We start from the raw sequence: 19,112 nt of genomic DNA on the forward strand, positions 1-19,112 counted from the left end.
TCACTTTAACCCAAAGCAAAATGTTACGAAATAACAGTCACTGGATTAGCAGCGGACTCTAATTGATTTTGAATATAATCCTTTTTCAACACTTGTTCAAAATTGGGATTTTATCGTTTTAAAAGAACAAATAAGTCTTAACAGGTCAGAGACTGAATAGTAAGCGATCAGCAGTTTGGGTTTTATCTGAACCAGAGCATAAGTGATTCATGATTTTGCAATTGTCAGAATAACTACAAACTTGTTATTTTGTGTGCAAACTTTTTTTTTTTAATTCATAGTAATATTAGGAATTTATCGAGGGAAGGTTACATTTGATGAGGTCTTTGATGTTAAATCTGCTATTTTAGCCTGCAGCCTATTGCATCATTAATTAAAATGTGAACTCAGTCCCAATGAGTTTGGGAGCCTTACGTTGAAACAAATTCCCTAGGAACAACTGAATTTCAGATGCTACTTAAAGTGGAACACACCTGTTCCAAAGGAAGTGCAAGTAAGTTGTTCATATTCGCACTGTGGATCTCGCTATAGAAAAACAGAGGACTGAAGAACTTATTCACTTTTGGGTATTCCCATATTTTGACATTTCTTGCAAATTCATTCATTCTGTTCCTTATTCTTATATTTTAGTCCTATATTAGAGGAAATTTGGAAAACTCTCAATTTAAGAATAGTTTTACAATTTTCAAATAGGAATAAAAAAAAACATCAATCAGCCTCAAACTTTTAATTTGTGATGCACAAGTTTCTGAAAACTATCCATTTCGCTTTTGTAAAAAGTTCCAGGGTGATTACTGAAAGAATTCATCCAACTCCAAACTCATTTGTATTATGGGATCCATATTACTATTCCAAGAGACAGGCAGCAACTTTGGAAGCCTGTAGTTGTTCATCCTTAAATAATAATTAAAAAGAAAAAGAAAAAAAACACAAAATTTCTGTTCACTCGAATCAATTAATTACAAGCCCCCGTAGACAATCCAACATCAGATTATTCCTTTATACTTCCCTTATATCTCTGTGGCGTTTTGCAAAAATTGCTTAAGTCTAATTTTCAATTTTACAAAAGAGCAAAATTAAATTAAAATGCACAATGAAAACCTCTTTCTCACAAATTATATTCAAAGAAAATCGAAACTTTAAAGACAGATTCCTAGTCAACTTTTCGATATAAATTCGCTGGAAATATTCAAATTGCTTAATTTGTTGCTTCTTGGAAAAATAAGATATGTACTATCTTTTTTACGCCCTTTTGAAACAATTTATAATTCGATCGAAATTATAGATAAGACCATTTTAACTTGGCCAAACGATAGATCTCCTCGAGTTCTTTCGAACCATGTGCTTATCTCATTTTCAGAAAAAAGTGGACTTGGACCCTTTTTTCAAAACGCCACTGAAATGTGGTAGTGGTCCAAGGCTATGCTATCACTTTTTATAAATAGGGCACATCCAAAAATGTTGTACACGAGTCCCTTTAAGCGAAGTAGAGCTATATAAAAAGCAAGCAATGATGAACAGCAACGTACTCGGGTTCTAGGCCTCTACACCCCATTGGTAATAAAATAATTCATTTTCAATAAGCTATTTTACACATGGGAATTTTTTTTACTATTAATAAAGTGCAAAGTTAAAATATATTAGGGACCAATAAACTTGGAAAGCAGCTCGCCTTTTCCCCCAGCCTTTTTTCCTCAAAGTAATCTGATTAAAATTTTGAGATATTTATTTATTTCAGCATAGTCGGAAGATTCAATAAATATGCCTTTCGGAATGATATGATCATCCACAGGAGGAAGGGCTGCATATTATGAAATTCAGATATCATTTTAATTTAGTAGTCTATTTGTTTTTGGGAAGTATACGTATATATTTGAGGAGGGGGTGGGGGTTCTACAAGGGTAATTCACTGTTGAAAGGTAGAAGTTTCTGGGGGCGAGCTGTCCAGGGGAAATTTTACATCAGGGAAAATTATGTATTTTGTGTATGAATTCATACAGAGAATTGTTTTGTTTATTTTATTTTCTCTTGTGTTACTAAATTTTAAATGCGTAAATGTTCTGGGTAATTTTATTTGGTAAATTTTCAGTAGGGTTGTCTCATTTATTTTTTTGTTAAGTGGGCTGAGGTTAAATTCACTGGGTAAATTCTCAACAAAAGGGTCAAGAAAGTGTCAGAAATAAAATAAATAACAATTAATTTTTATAATAAAAATATCATAATCAGATTTTTTCGGGTGCAATCATTCATAATAAAATTTCTAGGGGGGGGGGAATTTTCAGCGAGGAGAGAAATGTCTGCTGTTAATTTCCCGCAAGAGTGAGGTTTTTACTTGAGAGGAGCTTTCCACGGAGTAAATTCTTGTCGAGAAGAGGGAAATATTCCATGGAGAGGGAGGTAGATTTCCCGGCATTAATTGAAAAACACATCAGAATTTACATGAAAAAAAGTTTTTTCAACTGAAAGTAAGGAACAACGTTAAAGCTTAAGACGAACAAAAATTATTCCATATGTGAAAAGGGCTGACTTCTCCTCAATGCCCCACTTTTTACGCTAAAGTTTACCCTTTCCCCCCGATTCCTTAAGAACAACTCTTGAAACCCAAGGGAAGTTTAGTTAGAATCAGAAGTTTTTTTAAAAGTACTAAGAACTTCAGTGTAGAAAAGCATTATGAACATGAAAAAGCAATATGAGCTTATGCAACATTCAAAAATGAGTACCATTTAATGCACCCTTGAACATGCGGTAGCGCTGTTCAGCGTTTTACACACTTCTACTTACCCCCATAGACAGACCGGCTCTGACAGTTGGGTTTGTCGGTATATATTGCAAATAGAATTGAAGGGCTAAACAGCCACTGACCATTGCCATGATGAAAAATGTAACTGTAGTAAATACTTCCAGCTAAAAATAAATTAATAAGAAAATTACGTAATAGATTCATAAGGCTGCATTCTAGGTTGCAAACCCCTTAAACTTTACTTTGCCTATATATATATATATATATATATATATATATATATATATATATATATATATATATATATATATATATATATATATATATATATATATATATATATATATATATATATATATATATATATATATATATATATATATATATATATATATATATATATATATATATATATATATAAATATATATATATAAACATATGTATTTATCTGGTCGAGTTATCTCGGTTAATCCTCTCTTTTCCAACCCGTCTGAACTAGAGTTTGGTTGTTCCACATGGATCTGGGATTAGGCCGATACTATTTTTAATTTTTGGTAATGACCTCATAAATGCGGTCAAAAATTTAAAACCTACCACTTGCTGTCGTCTTTGTCAACCTGCATGTGTCACTAATTGTGACAAGATTTCGTCCTTCTACGATACACTTATAGCTTTTGCGGATGACAGTACTCTTGGCACACCCAAGTTTAGCTGAGGACGGCCCTTGGATATAGGGTTGAAATATTCATTTAAAGTTGCGTTCCACTGTCTTGTATAAAAAATTTCCCTGTTGTTCTACTTATTGTTTATGATGAAAAGGCAGTGTGGTCTTCGTCGCTATTTGAACCCTTGCTTGACTTAAGATCTCTCTATTTTCTGTCTTGTGCTTCTTTTAATTTTTTGAGGTTACATGGCCAGCTTCCTGCTACCCTAAGAATAGTATACTTTTTTTTATTTTTTAGCAATCGACTTATTATTTCCGCACTTCCAATAATTTACAGATACCTTGCACTCCGTCAATACGGTGTGACTTTACCCCTGTGATAGCTTGTAACAGGATTTAAAACACTCTCCCGGAGTCTGCACGGGGCTGCCATTCGTTCGGTATCTTCAAGAAGTATGTTAGAGATTTTTTTTCGCAAGTAATTAATTTTTTCCCCGGTTCTCTGAGGAGGTGGTGTCTCCGGATTGGTTCAGCAATTTATTGCCTAGCTTATTTTTTTTTGGGAGGGGGGGGACGGGGAGATTGTTGGGTTGGTTGATGTGAGCTTATTATTAATTTTTTTTATGAATTTATTTGTTTAAATTTTTTCTATTTTTGTTTATCCCCTGTTTTTTCATGGCCAGAGAGCCTGTCAAGCATCTTGTCGTTTTTAAATTTAGCGTTTCAATAGGTTATAAATTTATACTTTTATTTATTCCCATGGCCGGGGACATGCACAGCTAATCAACAGGCTCTATTTAATATGGGCTAGTGCCCTATTCAAAACATAACCCCATGTGCTATAGTTCAAATTTTTTTATAATTCTTTCAGAATGACCCCTGAATAACAAAGGACATTTAATTAGAATAGATAGCCCTTTTAAAAGTACTAAAAAAACTTTAGCGTAAAGAGTGAGGTATTTACTAGGGGTTGAACCCTTCTCATATACGTAATAATTTCTGTTCGTTTTAAGTTTTAATGTTGCTCTTTACTTTTAGTTGAAAAAAACTTGTTTTAAAATTTAATTTCTGACCGTTTTTAAAATAATGCTGGGAAATCCAGCACCCCACTCACAGAAATATCCCTTCCCCCATGAAAACTTCCTTCATGGAAAGATACTCTTCCGTAATCCAATCCCCCTGATCACACCCCTCCCCCACCGTTTCTCATGTAATCAATGGGAAAAGTTCATAACTTGCAGGCCTTCCCCCGGGACTGTTGGGGAGTAAGTCATACTCAAAGACATTGTTATTGGACTTCGACTATGGTGAATAAAATGGCTATCGCAAAACACAGATCGGGTGACTACCGGAAAAAATGAGCGTGGGAGGGGGCCTAGTTGCCCTCTAATTTTTCGGTCACTTAAAAAGGGCACTAGAACTTATAATTTACATTTGAATGAGCCCTCTTCTGATATTCTAGGACCACTCAATCGAAACGATCACTCATGGAAAAAAAAACAATTAATACGCATCCGTGATCTTTCTTCTGGCAAAAAATACAAAATTCCACATTTTTGCAGATAGGAGCTTGAAACCTTTCCAATAGTGTTTTCTGATACGCTAAATCTGATGGTGTGTTTTTCATTCAGATTCTATACTTCCACGGGGTGTTTCCCTCTTTTTTGAAAATAAGGCAAATTTTTGTCAGGCTCCTAACTTTTGATGGGTAATAAAAAACTTGATGAAACTTATATGTTTGAAATCAACATGCAAATCTGATTCTTTTGATGTATCTACTACTACTACTACTACTACTAACAACTCACCGCAGCACCGAGCCGCTCGAGCTCAATTCAGCTACGCACGCACCTGCGCCACCCACATAGAGACAACGCCTCCATTTTTATACCCGCCCCCTAATTTCCATTTACATTTAAATATTTCTTTATGACGTCCTTCCACCCCAGACGAAAACGACCTGCTTTCCGTTTAACCCTAGATGGTTGGCTGAAAAGAACAATCTTCGGCAATCTGTCATCCTTCATCCGCACAACGTGCCCTAGCCACCTCAACCTTTCTTTCATTATAGCCCTATAGAGCGGTATTAAATCACATTTTTCGTATAGCCTATTGTTTGAAATACGGTCAGTCAGCCGGGTACCCAGAAGAATCCTTAAGCAATTTCTCTGGAAAACATCTAGTAAATTTTCATCCGCTTTTCGGAGCGTCCATGCTTCAGAGCCATATTTGACCACTGTCATCACTGTAGCTTCTAATATTCTAATCCTGGTTTGCAGACTTATCTTCCTATTCTTCCAGACTTTTTTTTATCTGTGAAAAAACACCCTGAGCTTTGGCTATTCTATATTTAACATCTTCACTGCTCCCATCATCTTTACTAATAATACTACCAAGGTAAGTGAAGCTGCCCACCCGATCAATCTCTTCATTACCCAACGTCCCCTTTTCATCTTCACTTATTCCTAGCCTTAGTGCCTTAGTCTTCCTAACATTAATTTTCAAACCAATTCTAGCACCCTGAACCCGCAAAACCTCTAAATTTTCATTCATTTTGCTCGCACTTTCATCTAGGATGCTTAAATCATCAGCATAATCCAAGTCCAGGAGACTTTTTCCTTCCCATTTGATTCTGTGGTCTCCCATTGCCTTTTCTGTGCTCCTTAAAACAAAGTCCATCAAAATAATCCCTACAAAGGGGGATAGAACACAACCCTGCTTAACTCCTGATTTAATACAAAACCAGCTGCTAACCTCATTTCCTACCTTAACCGCAGCAGTGTTGTTCTCGTACATTGCACTAATCACTTTAATGTATTTGTCGTGTATACCATACAAGGATAAAACCTTTTCTATAGCTATTCTATCAACAGAATCGAACACTTGCTCAGAATCTATAAAACTGAGGACCAAAGGTGTTTGAAAACTCAGGCACTTCTCAATTATTAGCTTAAGAGTGAAAATTTGGTCGATGTATCAATTGGTATCCAACTTTCGTTTTTACGAGTTTCGGCTACTATTGAGCCGGGTCATTTCTTACTTACAGTTCGTTACCACAAACATTTTGATAGTCAATATTTCACCTTTGTTTTGCCTAGACCCCGGCGCCACACCAATGAGGGAAGATCGGGGGTGGCGGGGCCAAAAACAGCAGTGGCTGCGTCCCACTCGCGCGATCAATGTTGACCACAAACATTAATGTTTTCAATAGTTTTTCTCCAATCACAGTTTAAATTTACAAATTTAATTTCTCTACTCATTGACAGTACACTTTCATAGAATACTCCACTTAGAAGCTACTGGTAGCAACCAAACTGTCATATTCTTGTTAAAGTCTGTCACCTTTCTTCATGCTCCCTTTTGTATTTTTTTAAAGCAGCCATATAATTTTCTATGAGATCTGTCTGTGCTTTAAATTAAAAACAAAAACTAAAATAAAAAATAATTAATTTTTTGGCATCCCTGCTTTCAATAAAATGATTCAAGATATTATAATTTGAATTTAATAATTTCCTACCCCCCCCCCCTCGGGATCCCCCCGGGATCGAATACCGTCTCTACTTTGAACTTAAAAAAATAACTTTTTAGTGTCCCTGCTTTCAATAAAAAAATTCAAGGTACTATCAATTAAATATAATAGCTCCTTATGCCCTCCCCCTCTGGATACCATCTTGATAGGATACCGTCTCTGCTTTAAATAAAAAAAAATACACAAATAATTTGAATACCTGCTTTAAATAACCTCTAGGTATTATCATTTCAATATAATAGCTCCCTGTGCCCCCCTCCCCCTCTGGATACCTACATAATAGGGTACCGTCTTTGCTTTAAGTTAAAAAAATTAATTAACATTTTGACATACCTGCTTTCAATAAATCAAAGTAAAGATATTATCATTTAAATGTAATACCTCCCTACCCCCCCCCTCATCTGGATACCACCTTGATAGGATAGCGTCTCAGCTTTACATTAATAAAAATAATTTACATAATAATTAACTAGGTCACTATATGGTTCAAACAAAAATGCGAAATAACATTAAACAGCTTAGTGTTCCTTGAAAAAAAAATTGAGGGTATGAGTAACTGGGTACAATGACAACAACAAAAGTGTCGAAATTATTCAGATATACTTCAAATTATTTAAAAACTGAGTCATAGTTAAGCCGTGGCATTCAATAAGATCCAAATGATCTAATTGAAAGGGAGCACACACAAAAGCCAAATTAGGTCAGTAGCCTGTGACAAATTGCAAAAGACCCAAAACAATGAAAAAGTAACAATAAAGGGCCCTGGGTCTATAAAAATATTTCAATGGTTTCCCAAAGAATTTGATATCATTTTCTTCCGTCTCCACTTTAAGAAAAAATTAATTATCTTTTTGGCATCCCTGCTTACAATTAAAAAAATGAGGTATTATCATTTAAAAATGTTAGCCCCCTATCCCACCCTATAGGAAATAATTTTAAATTTTTTTACGAATAATATATTTGGGGTAGCTTCCGTTTCAATCTTTAATTCCCGAACCTTGTACGTAGCTTAGTCTGTTGCTGAATTTTTGCTAAATAGAAGGGTTTTTTTTTGGGGGGGGGGGTAAAATTTGTAAGAAATTAGATTTAATTTTCTTTAATCTATCAGGCGTTCAAGAATTGTCTATATAACATTAACAAAATCTTACCTAAAAACAAAATTCTACGAACTTGCGATTTAGCTGTAGAAACAATCTTTCGACTATCAGAGGCAACGCTGTAGCGTTGCCTATAGTAAAGGTCATACGGCTCCAATGTTTTATTATTATTTATTATTTTTTCTCAGAGGCACTAAATATGGAAGGGGTCGTCGCAGAAGCTTCAAAGGGGGCCCATTCGATTGGAAATTGAGTTTTACATTTCCCTTTTTAATATTGGAAAATGTTTGGAGGGCAACTAGCCACCCCCCCCCCCCAACGCCCATAAGTCCCCCAAACACATCCAATCAAAATTTTGAGATAGCCACTTTGTTCAGCGTAGTTGATTTCCGGATAGAAAATATATTTGTGAGGAGGATACCCCCCCCACAACCCTCAGGGCAAGGGTTTTAAGTTATGCCCTTGAGGCATATAAGGTTTTTGTAGAAGGCGTTGTCTTAGAAACTTCCAAACAGGCTCGTTCAATTGTAAATTAAAGAACTAGTGCCCTTGTTAATAGTCGAAAGTGGTTGGAGTTTAACTAGCCCACCTACCCCCCCACGGCCATCATTCCCCCAACCACATCCCACCCAAATTTTGGGATAGCCGTTTTGTTCAGTATTGTTGATTTCCAGATAGAAAATATATTTTTGAGGAGGATACCCCCCTCCCAAAAAAAACCCTCAGGGCAAGGGTTTTAAGTGATGCCCGTGGGGCATATAAGGTTTTTATTGAAGGTGTTGTCGTAGTAACTTCAAAACAGGCTCAGTCGATGGGACATTAAAGAACTAGGGCCCTTTTTAATTGTCGAAAGTGATTGGTGTTTAACTAGCCCCCCCCCCACACCCATCATTTCCCCAAACACATCCAATCGAAATTTTCAGATAGCCATTTTGTTCAGCGTAGTTGATTTCCGGATAGAAAATATATTTTTAAGGTGGACACTCCCCCACAACCCTCAGGGCAAGGGTTTTAATTTATGACCTGGGATGATATAATTTCGTATAGAAGACGTTGTCATATAAACTTCAAAACAGGCTCATTCGATTGGAAATTAAAGGGCTATTGTCCTGTTTAATAGTCAAAAAATATTGGAGGGCAACTAGCCCCCCCCCCAGGCCCCTCATTCCCCCCAACACGTCCCTGCAAAAGTTTGTGTTAGTCATTTTGTTGAGTATAGTTGATTCCCCGATAGAAAATATATTTTTGAGGAAGATACTCCCCCAAAACCCTCAGGGCCAGGGTTTTAAGTTATGCCCTGGGGACATATAAGGTTTTTATAGAAGGCGTTATCGTAGAAACTTCAAAACATGCTCCTTCGACTGAAAATAGAAGGGCTAGTGATTTTTTAAATAGTTGAAAGTGATTGGAGTGTAACTAACCCCTCCCCCCCCCACGCCCATCATCTCCCCAAACACATCCAATCAAAATTTTCAGATAGCCATTTTGTTCAGAGTAGTTTATTTCCAGATATACAATATATTTTTGTGGAGGACACCCCCCCCCAACCCCGCCGGGACTGGGTTTTTAATTATTCGCGGGGAGCCTATTAATTTTTTACAGAAGCCTGTGTCTGATAAAATTCAAAACAGGCTCCTTCAATTGGAAATTAAACAGCTAGGGCCCTTTTTAATAGTCTGAAGTGATTGGTGTGCAACTAGCCCCCCCACGCCCATCATTTCCCAAAACACATCCAATCACAATTTTAAGAAAACCATTTTGTTCAGCGTAGCTGATTTCCACATGGAAAATATGTTTTTGAGGAAGAAACTCCCCCAAAACCTTCAGGGCAAGGGTTTTAAGATATACCCGTGGGGTATATAAGATTCTATAGAAGGCGTTGTCGTAACAACTTTAAATAAGGTTCATTCGTTTGGAAACTAAAAAGGATAGAGCCCCTTTTAATTGTCAGAATTGATTGGTGTGAAACTAGCCCCCCCCTCCCAACGCCAATTATTCCTCAAAACCCATCCCATTAAAATTTTGAGATAGCCATTTTTGTTCAGTGTAGTTGATTTCCAGATTGAAAATATATTTTTGAGGAGGATACTCCCCCACAACCCTCAGGGCATAGGTTTAAAGTTATGCCCTGGGGGCATTTAAGATTTTTATAAAAGGTATTGTCGTAAAAACTTCAAAATAGGCTCATTCGATTGGAAATTAAATGGCTAGCGCCTTTTTTAATAGTCGAAAGTGATTGGAGGGCAGCTAGCCCCACCAAGGCCTCACATTTCCCCAAACACAACCAATCAAATTTGTAAGATATCAATTTTGTTCAGTGTATCTGAGATCCAGATAGAAAATATGTTTTTGAGGTAGACACTCCCCCAGAACCTTCGGGGACAGGGTTTTATTTTATGCCCTGGGGGCAGATAAGGTTTATATTGTAGGCGTTGTCGTAGAAACTTCAAAAAGGTACATTTGATTGGAAATTCATAGAGATAGTGCCCTTTTTAATAGTCGAAAGTAATTTGAGGGCCACTAGCCCCCCCCTACGCCCATCATTTACCCAAACAAAACAACACAAACCTTTGAGATATCTATTTTGGTCAGTATATTTGATTTCCAGATAGAAAATATACTTTTGAGGAAGACACTCCCCCAGAACCATCAGCACGTGTTTTATGTTAGTACCTGGGGGCAGATAAGGATGTAATAGAAGGCGTTGTCTTATAAACTACACAAAAGGCCCACTCTGTTGAAAATTCAAAAGTCTAGTACCCTGCTTCATTTTCGCAAGTGTTTTGTGGGCAACTAAACCCCCCCCCCAAGACCAGCATGCCCCAAAACACATCCAATCAAAATTTTGAGACAGCCATTTTATTCAGCGTAGTTGACTTCCAGATAGAAAATATATCTTTGAGGAGGAAAATCCCCCGAAACTCTCAGGGCACGGGTTTTATTTTTTGCCCTGGGGGCATATAAGGTTTTTATAGATGGAGGTGTCGTATAAACTTCAAAAACGGCTCATTCGATTAGAAATTTAGAGGGCTAGTGCCCTTTGTAATATTCGAAAGTGATTTGAGGGCAACTAACCCCCCTCTCACGTCCACCTTTTCCCCAAACACATCCAATCAAAATTTTAAGAAAGCCATTTTATTAAACGTAGTTTTAAGTTCTGGAAATTAGGTCTTTGAGGATTACAACTCCCCCAAAGCCCACAGGGCAAGGGTTGTAATTTAAGGATTCTCCAAATCCTTCATATTATTTCTAATGGAAGGATGCTCGTATAAACTTTAGAGAGGGCTCGTATGATTGGAAAATGAAAGTTCTTGTTCACTTTTTAAGAGTCAAAAGAGATTGAAGGGCAACTAGCCCCTCTCCCTCCTCCACGCCCTCAATGCATCAGATAAAAATTTTGAGATAGACATTTTGTTAAAATAGTTCAAATTCTGATAACAAAAACTCCGGTAACGACACAGCCCACCAGGGCCCAGGGGTAGGCGTTGTAAGTTATGGCCTGAGGTATAACTTATTAAGGGGGGTTTATAACTTATGGGAAGGGGTTTTGTATGGGAAAAACACATAGGACATCTATTATAATTATCCAATTATAAGGTTAAAATACATACTCTGTGATAGATACAAAACTGCTTTGGCACACAAATTCCTATTAAGGTCAATTCCAAACAGTCGTGATCCCTTTGTGTTAGCAAGTGAAATGGTCTAAACCCCCTTATTGGAGCTATTTTTTCAATCCATTCATTGTTGTCAATCGCTGTCCACAAGTTATGCAAGCTGTCTATTGTTCTTATATAAGGTTTTTATCAAAGAGGTAATCGTATAGACTCATTCGATTTAAATTGAAAGTTCTAGATCCGTTTTTTAAAGTCAAGAATAATCGGACAGTAAGCAGCCCCCCCCCCATGCCAAAAAAAACTTGAAACTTTTTGCAACCAAAAACGAAAAAAAATTAATTTTAAATAAAATTACTAAAAATAATTTTTTAAAAGAAAAGAAAAGTCCATTATAAACTACAAACCATCAGATACAAATGCTTGTTAAAACTCAAACTCAAAATGACCAGAAATTACTATTAAAGAATAAATGAAAACCAAAACGAACAGAAATTAAATAAACAATCATATCAAAAAACATACAAGAAGTAATAATATAAATGAATAAATAGATCTTAAAGCGATTAATGCTTCGATTGAACATGAAAATCTAGCTTAAAACGAAAACAAATATTTTGCTATTAAAGTATAAATGAAACTTAAAACGAACAGAAATTAAATAAACAATCAATGTGAACAAAACATACAATATATATTAATGTAAATGAATAAATAAATCTTAAAACGAGTGAAACTTAGATTGAATATGCAAATCAAGTTTGAATCGAATAGAAATAACTACAAACAAGAGTTTGGATATCGTCTTACTGGCTTGATTGGATGTGTTTGGGGAAATGCGGGGCGTAGGGGGGGGCTAGCGGCCCGCTAATAACGTTTGAATATTAAAAAGGGCACAATCCCTTTAATTTACAATCAAATGAGGCTGTTTTGAAGTTTTTACGACAACGCCTTTTATAAAAAAACCTTAAATGCCCCCAGGGCATAACTTAAAACCTTTGCCCTGAGGGTTGTGGGGGAGTGTCCTCCTCAAAAATTTATTTTCAATCTGAAAAACAACTACGCTGAAAAAAAAGGCTTGTACAAGTGATACTTTCTCCACTAGTTTTAACAACTAACCAACACTTTGAGCACCTCTCCTCATGCACTTTTATCGGCTGATGTAAGGGTTGACTTAAATTCTCAAAGACAGTCGAGAACATTAGCTTAAGGATAAGGCCTTTATCAAATAACGGTAAAGGCACACTTACAGAAGAGTGAAGGTAAAAGATAACCGTACAGTAGAAACTAGACCCTGATGCCGCGCCGGCAGATCGACCGAAACTTGCCAACGAGAGACCCGTTCGACTGCTCTCGAAGTGTCGCTGCGCCACTTGTGCAACGCCGCCGGTAGAGGTGGCGGTGTTCAGCTGACTTTAAATTAATTTTGCGGCAATTCTTTATTGAGTCAACCGCAAAGTCGGAGTTTTTCTTTCTCGTGGGGTTTAGTATTTCGATTTTCCTTTTTAGAAATTAAGCAGGGCTTGCGCTATCCCAGAATTTTCGGTTATTTCTCCGAAAATCTCTGCGTCACCCTAAAAAAAAATTTGGGTCCCCGACTTCCTGAAAATCACCCAATCACGATGCCACCCCTAGCGATTTATCATCAGTGACTTTTCCTGCCAAATATTACTTTGCATACCATAATTCTTCACAACTCTCTTGTTCGTTAGTTTTAACCATACAGATGCAATTGCAATATACACATTTCTTCATATGTTGACAAAAAAAAAGTCTCGTCTTTATGAAATGAGATTAAAAAATTTCGAATAAAGTTTCCAAATTGCTATTTCTTACAAAATTTGCAGTCAAAAATTTTATTTTTAGGTTGAACAGAACACATTTACTTCTAGACAGCGTCAGTTGTATTTTGAAATTGATTAATTAAAAAAAAACTTTCCGAAAAATAAGTTTTTCAAAGAAAAGTAAAGGCCATTTTAAACTTAACCTACTTATATAGAAATACATTTTAAAATTAAAAAAAAACTCTAAAATAAATTAATATTAAATAATAAATGAAACAAAAAACGAACAGAAATTAAACAAATAATCATATCAAAAAAAATACAACAATCAATATTATAAATTAATAAATAGATCTTAAATCGAGTAAGGCTTGGATTGAACATGAAAATCTAGCTTAAACGAAAACAAATATTTTGTTATTAAAGTATAAATAAAACTTAAAACGAACAGAAATTAAATGAACAATCAATGCGAACAAAACATACAATATATATTAATGTAAATGAATAAATAAATCTTAAAACGAGGGAAACTTAGATTGAATATGCAAATAAGTTTGAATCGAATAAAAATAACTACAAACAAGAGTTTGTGTATCGTCTTACTGCAGAAGCCTAAAAGCTCCTGTGTCATTGGCGCTTTACTGAAAACAATTCTTTGAAATATTTTCACTTTTGTAACTTTAAGAAATCAAAAATTAATTAAGATTTTAGGGAATAAATATCAGCATATGTATATTAAATTGGCAATACACATTTTTTTGCACTAAACTCATTTAAATTTTTTTTAGTAAAGTACAAATTATATTCTGGCTTTTAGAAAGCATAGGGGTTTTGAACCCTACTCACATTAATTTATGCTCGTTACTCTATTATTTATTTTAATTCATGTTCATTTTGGGTTTCATTTATTTATTAATACTGATTTGGGGTAGTTGTATGCTTGGTAGATTATATGATAGTCCGGACACCAGGTGTTGAAAATGTGAACCTTACCACGACGGAATGGGGCTGCTACGAGAATTAGCCTACCCTCTACTCCCTAAATTGACTATACAGATTCAAAAATACCAGTGGCACTTGCTTGCGATGGGTGGAACACTCCAAAACTTAACATTTTATTATATTTTGATGTTTTATGCAATAAAATGCTTGTTCCAAAAAGTTTGAGTGCAGTTTTCCGCTGAAATAGAAATGCCTAGAAGCCATAGAATGTTTTCATAACAAACTAACACGATTAGTTAAAAAAAAATGGCACAGTTAAAAAAAATGGCAAAACTTTATGAGTCTTGAACAGTCTTGGAAAGTATAAACAAAATCAAATTGAATATTATATATTAGGCTTCAACCCAAAACGAACAAAAATTAAAATAAATATTATAGTAACGAGCATAAATTAATGTGAGTAGGGTTCAAAACCCCTATGCTTTCTAAAAGCCAGAATATAATTTGTTCTTTACTGAAAAAAAATTCAAATGAGCTTACTGAAAAAAAATGTGCATTGTCAATTTAATATATATATGCTGATATCTATTCCCTAAAATCTTAATTAATTTTTGATTTCTTAAATTTATAAAAGTGAAAATATTTCAAAGAGTTGTTTTCAGTAAAGCGCCAATGACGCAGTAGGTTTTAGGCTTCTGCAGTGAGACGATACCCAAACTCTTGTTTGTAGTTATTTTTAGTCGATTCAAACTTGATTTGCATATTCAATCTAAGTTTCACTAGTTTTAAGATTTATTTATTCATTTACATTAATATATATTGTATGTTTTGTTCTTATTGATTGTTTATTTAATTCCTGTTCGTTTTAAGTTTCATTTATACTTTAATAGCAAAATATTTGTTTTCGTTTTAAGCTAGATTTTCATATTCAATCTAAGCATTTACTCGCTTTAAGATCTATTTATTCATTTATGCTATTACTTGTTGTATGTTTTTTGCTATGGTTGTTTATTTAATTTCTGTTCGTTTTTGGTTTCATTTATTCTTTAATAGTAATTTCTGGTCGTGTTTATTTTTAATTTTAAAATGTATTTATATACACATAATTTAATTTTAAAATTGCCTTTAATTTTATTTTAAAAAACTATTTTTATTAAAGTTTTTTTTAATTAATCAATTTCAAAATTCAACTGACGCTGTATAGAAGTAAATGTGTTCTGTTCAACCTAAAAATAAAATTCTTGACTGCAAATTTTGTAAGAAATAGCAACTGGGAAACTTTATTCGAAATTTTTTAATCTCATTTCATAAAGACGATACTTTTTTTTGTCAACATATGAAGAACTGTGTATATTGCAATTGCATCTGTACTGTTAAAACTAACGAACAAGAGAGTAGTGAAGAATTATGGTATGCAAAGTAATATTTGGCAGGGAAAGTCACTGGTGATAAATCGCTAGGGGTGGCATCGTGATTGGGTGATTTTCAGGGATTCGGGGAACTAAATTTTTTTTTAGGGTGACGCAGAGATTTTCGGAGAAATACCCGAAAATTCTGGGATAGCGCAAGCCCTGCTTAATTTCTAATCAGGAAAATTGAAATACTAAACCACAGGAGAAAGAAAAGCTCCGACTTTGCGGTTGACTCAATAAAGAATTGCCGCAAAATAAATTCAAAGTCAGCTGAACGCCACCACCTCTACCGGCGGCGGTGCGCAAGTGGCGCAGCGACACTTCTAGAGCAGTCGAACGGGTCTCTCGTTGGCATGTTTCGGTCGATCTGCCGGCGCGGCATCAGGGTCTAGTTTCTACTGTACGGTTATCTTTTACCTTCACTCTTCTGTAAGTGTGCCTTTACCGTTATTTGATAAAGGCCTTATCTCGAAGCTAATGTTCCCGACTGTCTTTGTTAATTTAAGTCAACCCTTACATCAGCCGATAAAAGTGCATGAGGAGAGGTGTACAAAGTGTTGGCTAGTTGTTAAAACTAGTGGAGGATAAGTGCTTGTGAAATCTTACACTAAATATAGGAAACTATTCGAAGATTTATTTCGCTCGCTGCCAAAAGCGCCACCTATAAAAAATGTCTCCCTGCGGGAAAATTTTTCTAACTGAATATTTTGACCTGGGCTGCTACCTACTGCCTGTAATGGACTCCCTCACGATTGTTTCTGCATCGTAAATCAAAGTTCTAGAGTTGAATTTCTTCGGTTAATTTCTACCTTTGCCTCTCTAGTCGACATCCGATATTCTTTTCTACCGATTTTCTAAATTTGACGTTTGATGTACAACATTTTACAGTTTCAAACCAATTTTAACATTATACATTCGATAGTATAAACTTTATTCTCCGCACTAACTCAGTTAGATGCTAATGATTTGAATAAAAATAATAAAACCACGCTGCAATTAGATTTTAGAAGAACACTTGCCTATCGTAAGTTCATTTAACAGGGTCAAACTGCCCAATAATTTTTGTTAGGCCCAATGTTAGAAATGGCATTTATTACCGAACATTTAGTTTGTCCGTAATTAAAAAATGGTGTTTTAGCCAAGATTTAAACTTTTAGACTATTTAGAGCATTTGCGTTGAAAAATTTTCAGCCCATCATTTCACTTGTTATTCCAGTACTTCATTCTTCAGAAACTGGAACAACGATGAACAACCATTCACTTTGGCCTAGACAACGAGGAAAAAAAACTTCAGAGAAACGATGTCACTGCAGCTCGAAGGAAGAAATGGCATCAGGAAACCGGTGAACATTTCGAGACTGTTGAGGGGATGGTAAAACTGCCGAAGGAGCAGTGGGAAAACCCCAAAATGGATGGTGCTGGGGTGATGGTGTTGTACACATAGGCCATTAGCTTTTACTACAAAGAACAGTTTAGATACCGCCCACTTCCCTAACTCTAAAAGTCTAGAGCAGGGGTGGCTAACCCAAATGATCTTGCGGGCCACTTTGGAAATGTATCATAACTCCGTGGGCCTCATATAAAATTATATTTACCCATTATAGAAATTTTTTGGAGTGATAAACTGAAAAATAAGGAATTTTATTAATTATGTTTACCATTATTTTTACATATAAACATAGATAATATAATATTAATAATGATAATACTAAATGCTTATTGTAAAAAATATATAATACAATAATTAAAAAAAAAATGAGGAAAAAGGAATGAAATCCTAGACAAATATTTATTTCACTAGTGGGATATTTGTTTCTCCACTTTTTCACTTAGCTTTAGCAGGTCGATCTCAATTTGGCTGCTTGCCCATCGTAATGGTTGTTTCCGTTAGTGGCGTTTTTTTTTGAGGGTTTTTTTTTTTTGTTAATTTTTTTTTTCGAAAAAAAACGATTATCATGTGTAAGTTGAACCAAAAGTGTTAACAACTTTTTGCGCCATATATTTTAAATTGAAAAATTTTTCTTTTGTGACATAAATGAAAAAAAACTCTGTTTTTGATTCTGAATTTTCAAACATGCGTTTTAAGTCATTTTTGCACTGTATGTCAATCATATCCATTTAGAGATATTCTGGGACAGACTCAATTTTTAACATGAAAAGGAGATGAATATATTTAAAAAATTTGGGTGTATTTGTCCAACTCTAATTTATTGAATAGGCTTTCAGTTTTAAGATAATTTAATTTGAAATGTCATTAATTCAACGACAGACTGTTTGCCGTGAGAGGCTTAGGTTCGAAAACAGTTTACTTTTATCAGGGAAAATAGCCTTGCCAACAGCTTCCATATATTCTTTCACAAACTCACCATATGATAATGTTTATTAACATTTAACAATTTCTGTCAAGCCTTTAATTGCGACATAAACTCCCGATGCTTTGATTGTTATACTTTTTTTCTTCGAATTTCAAATAATCGAAATGTTTCGCTTCATAATACCTTTTAACATTATATTCCTTAAATGCAGCAGCGATCTCCCGGAAAAATAATGAAAATAACTTTTTATTTTGAATTTCTCTCAGCTCCTTTCCCGTGATACAAAATTTTCAAACTGAATGCATTCACCCTAGGTGTTTGACAACTTGGCTTTTGTTTTGATTTATTAAAAAAAACTATTTCCACAAAATAAGTTTTTCAAAGAAAATTAAAGAATTTCATTAAACCAAAAAATAGCAAAAATAAAATCAAATAATCTACCAAGCGTAAAACTACCACAAATCAGCATCGATAAATAAATGAAACCCAAAACGAACAGAAATTACAGTGAATAAGTGTTTAATTTAGTTTCATACCCTTTCTAGCTGACCTGAAACAGAAAACTTGATACCATTCACAGAAATAATCTGTTTACTTTCTTTGATAGTTTTGATCAGTGGCGGATCCAGGGGAGAGGGGGCAACCCCCTCCCCAGCCTAGTCTAAATTAGTGTAATTTACTTAATTAACTCAAGTTTGCGTTAATTAAACTTGCTCCTAACGCAATAAAGTGCATTTTGATTTAATCTTAAGGCAACATTTATTTTTTAAACATAATGGGCCAATGGGAGGGTGGGCGTGGAAGGAGGAATAGTTGCCCCCAATCACTTTTAATATTAAAAAGGGCATTAGCTTTGTCTATTTACAATCGAATGAGCCCTTTTCGAATTTCCTACCTTCTATACGACGTGCCCTGGTCTAAAAAACAAAAAAAAATTTAAATTTATTGTCTAAAAAAATGAAACAAAATGCAACTGCATAAAAGCTAGGCAATGAAATGGCTATTTTGCTA

The 19,112-nt window shown here is 34.9% G+C and overlaps 1 protein-coding gene across 1 annotated transcript in view; it reads right to left on the reverse strand.

The window, feature by feature from the left end:
- Nucleotides 1–19,112, reverse strand: part of LOC148946753 (uncharacterized) — a 159,379-nt gene that overhangs the window by 7,942 nt on the left and 132,325 nt on the right. The window contains exon 2 of the mRNA XM_089096587.1: nucleotides 2,782–2,904. Coding sequence (XP_088952713.1) covers nucleotides 2,782–2,904 — 123 coding nt within the window. The remainder of the gene's footprint in view (nucleotides 1–2,781; nucleotides 2,905–19,112) is intronic.

This window comes from Artemia sp. Qi Xiang Cuo, chromosome 11, assembly GCF_049724085.1.
Source record: "Artemia sp. Qi Xiang Cuo chromosome 11, ASM4972408v1, whole genome shotgun sequence".
Classification (NCBI taxonomy): domain Eukaryota; kingdom Metazoa; phylum Arthropoda; class Branchiopoda; order Anostraca; family Artemiidae; genus Artemia; species Artemia sp. Qi Xiang Cuo.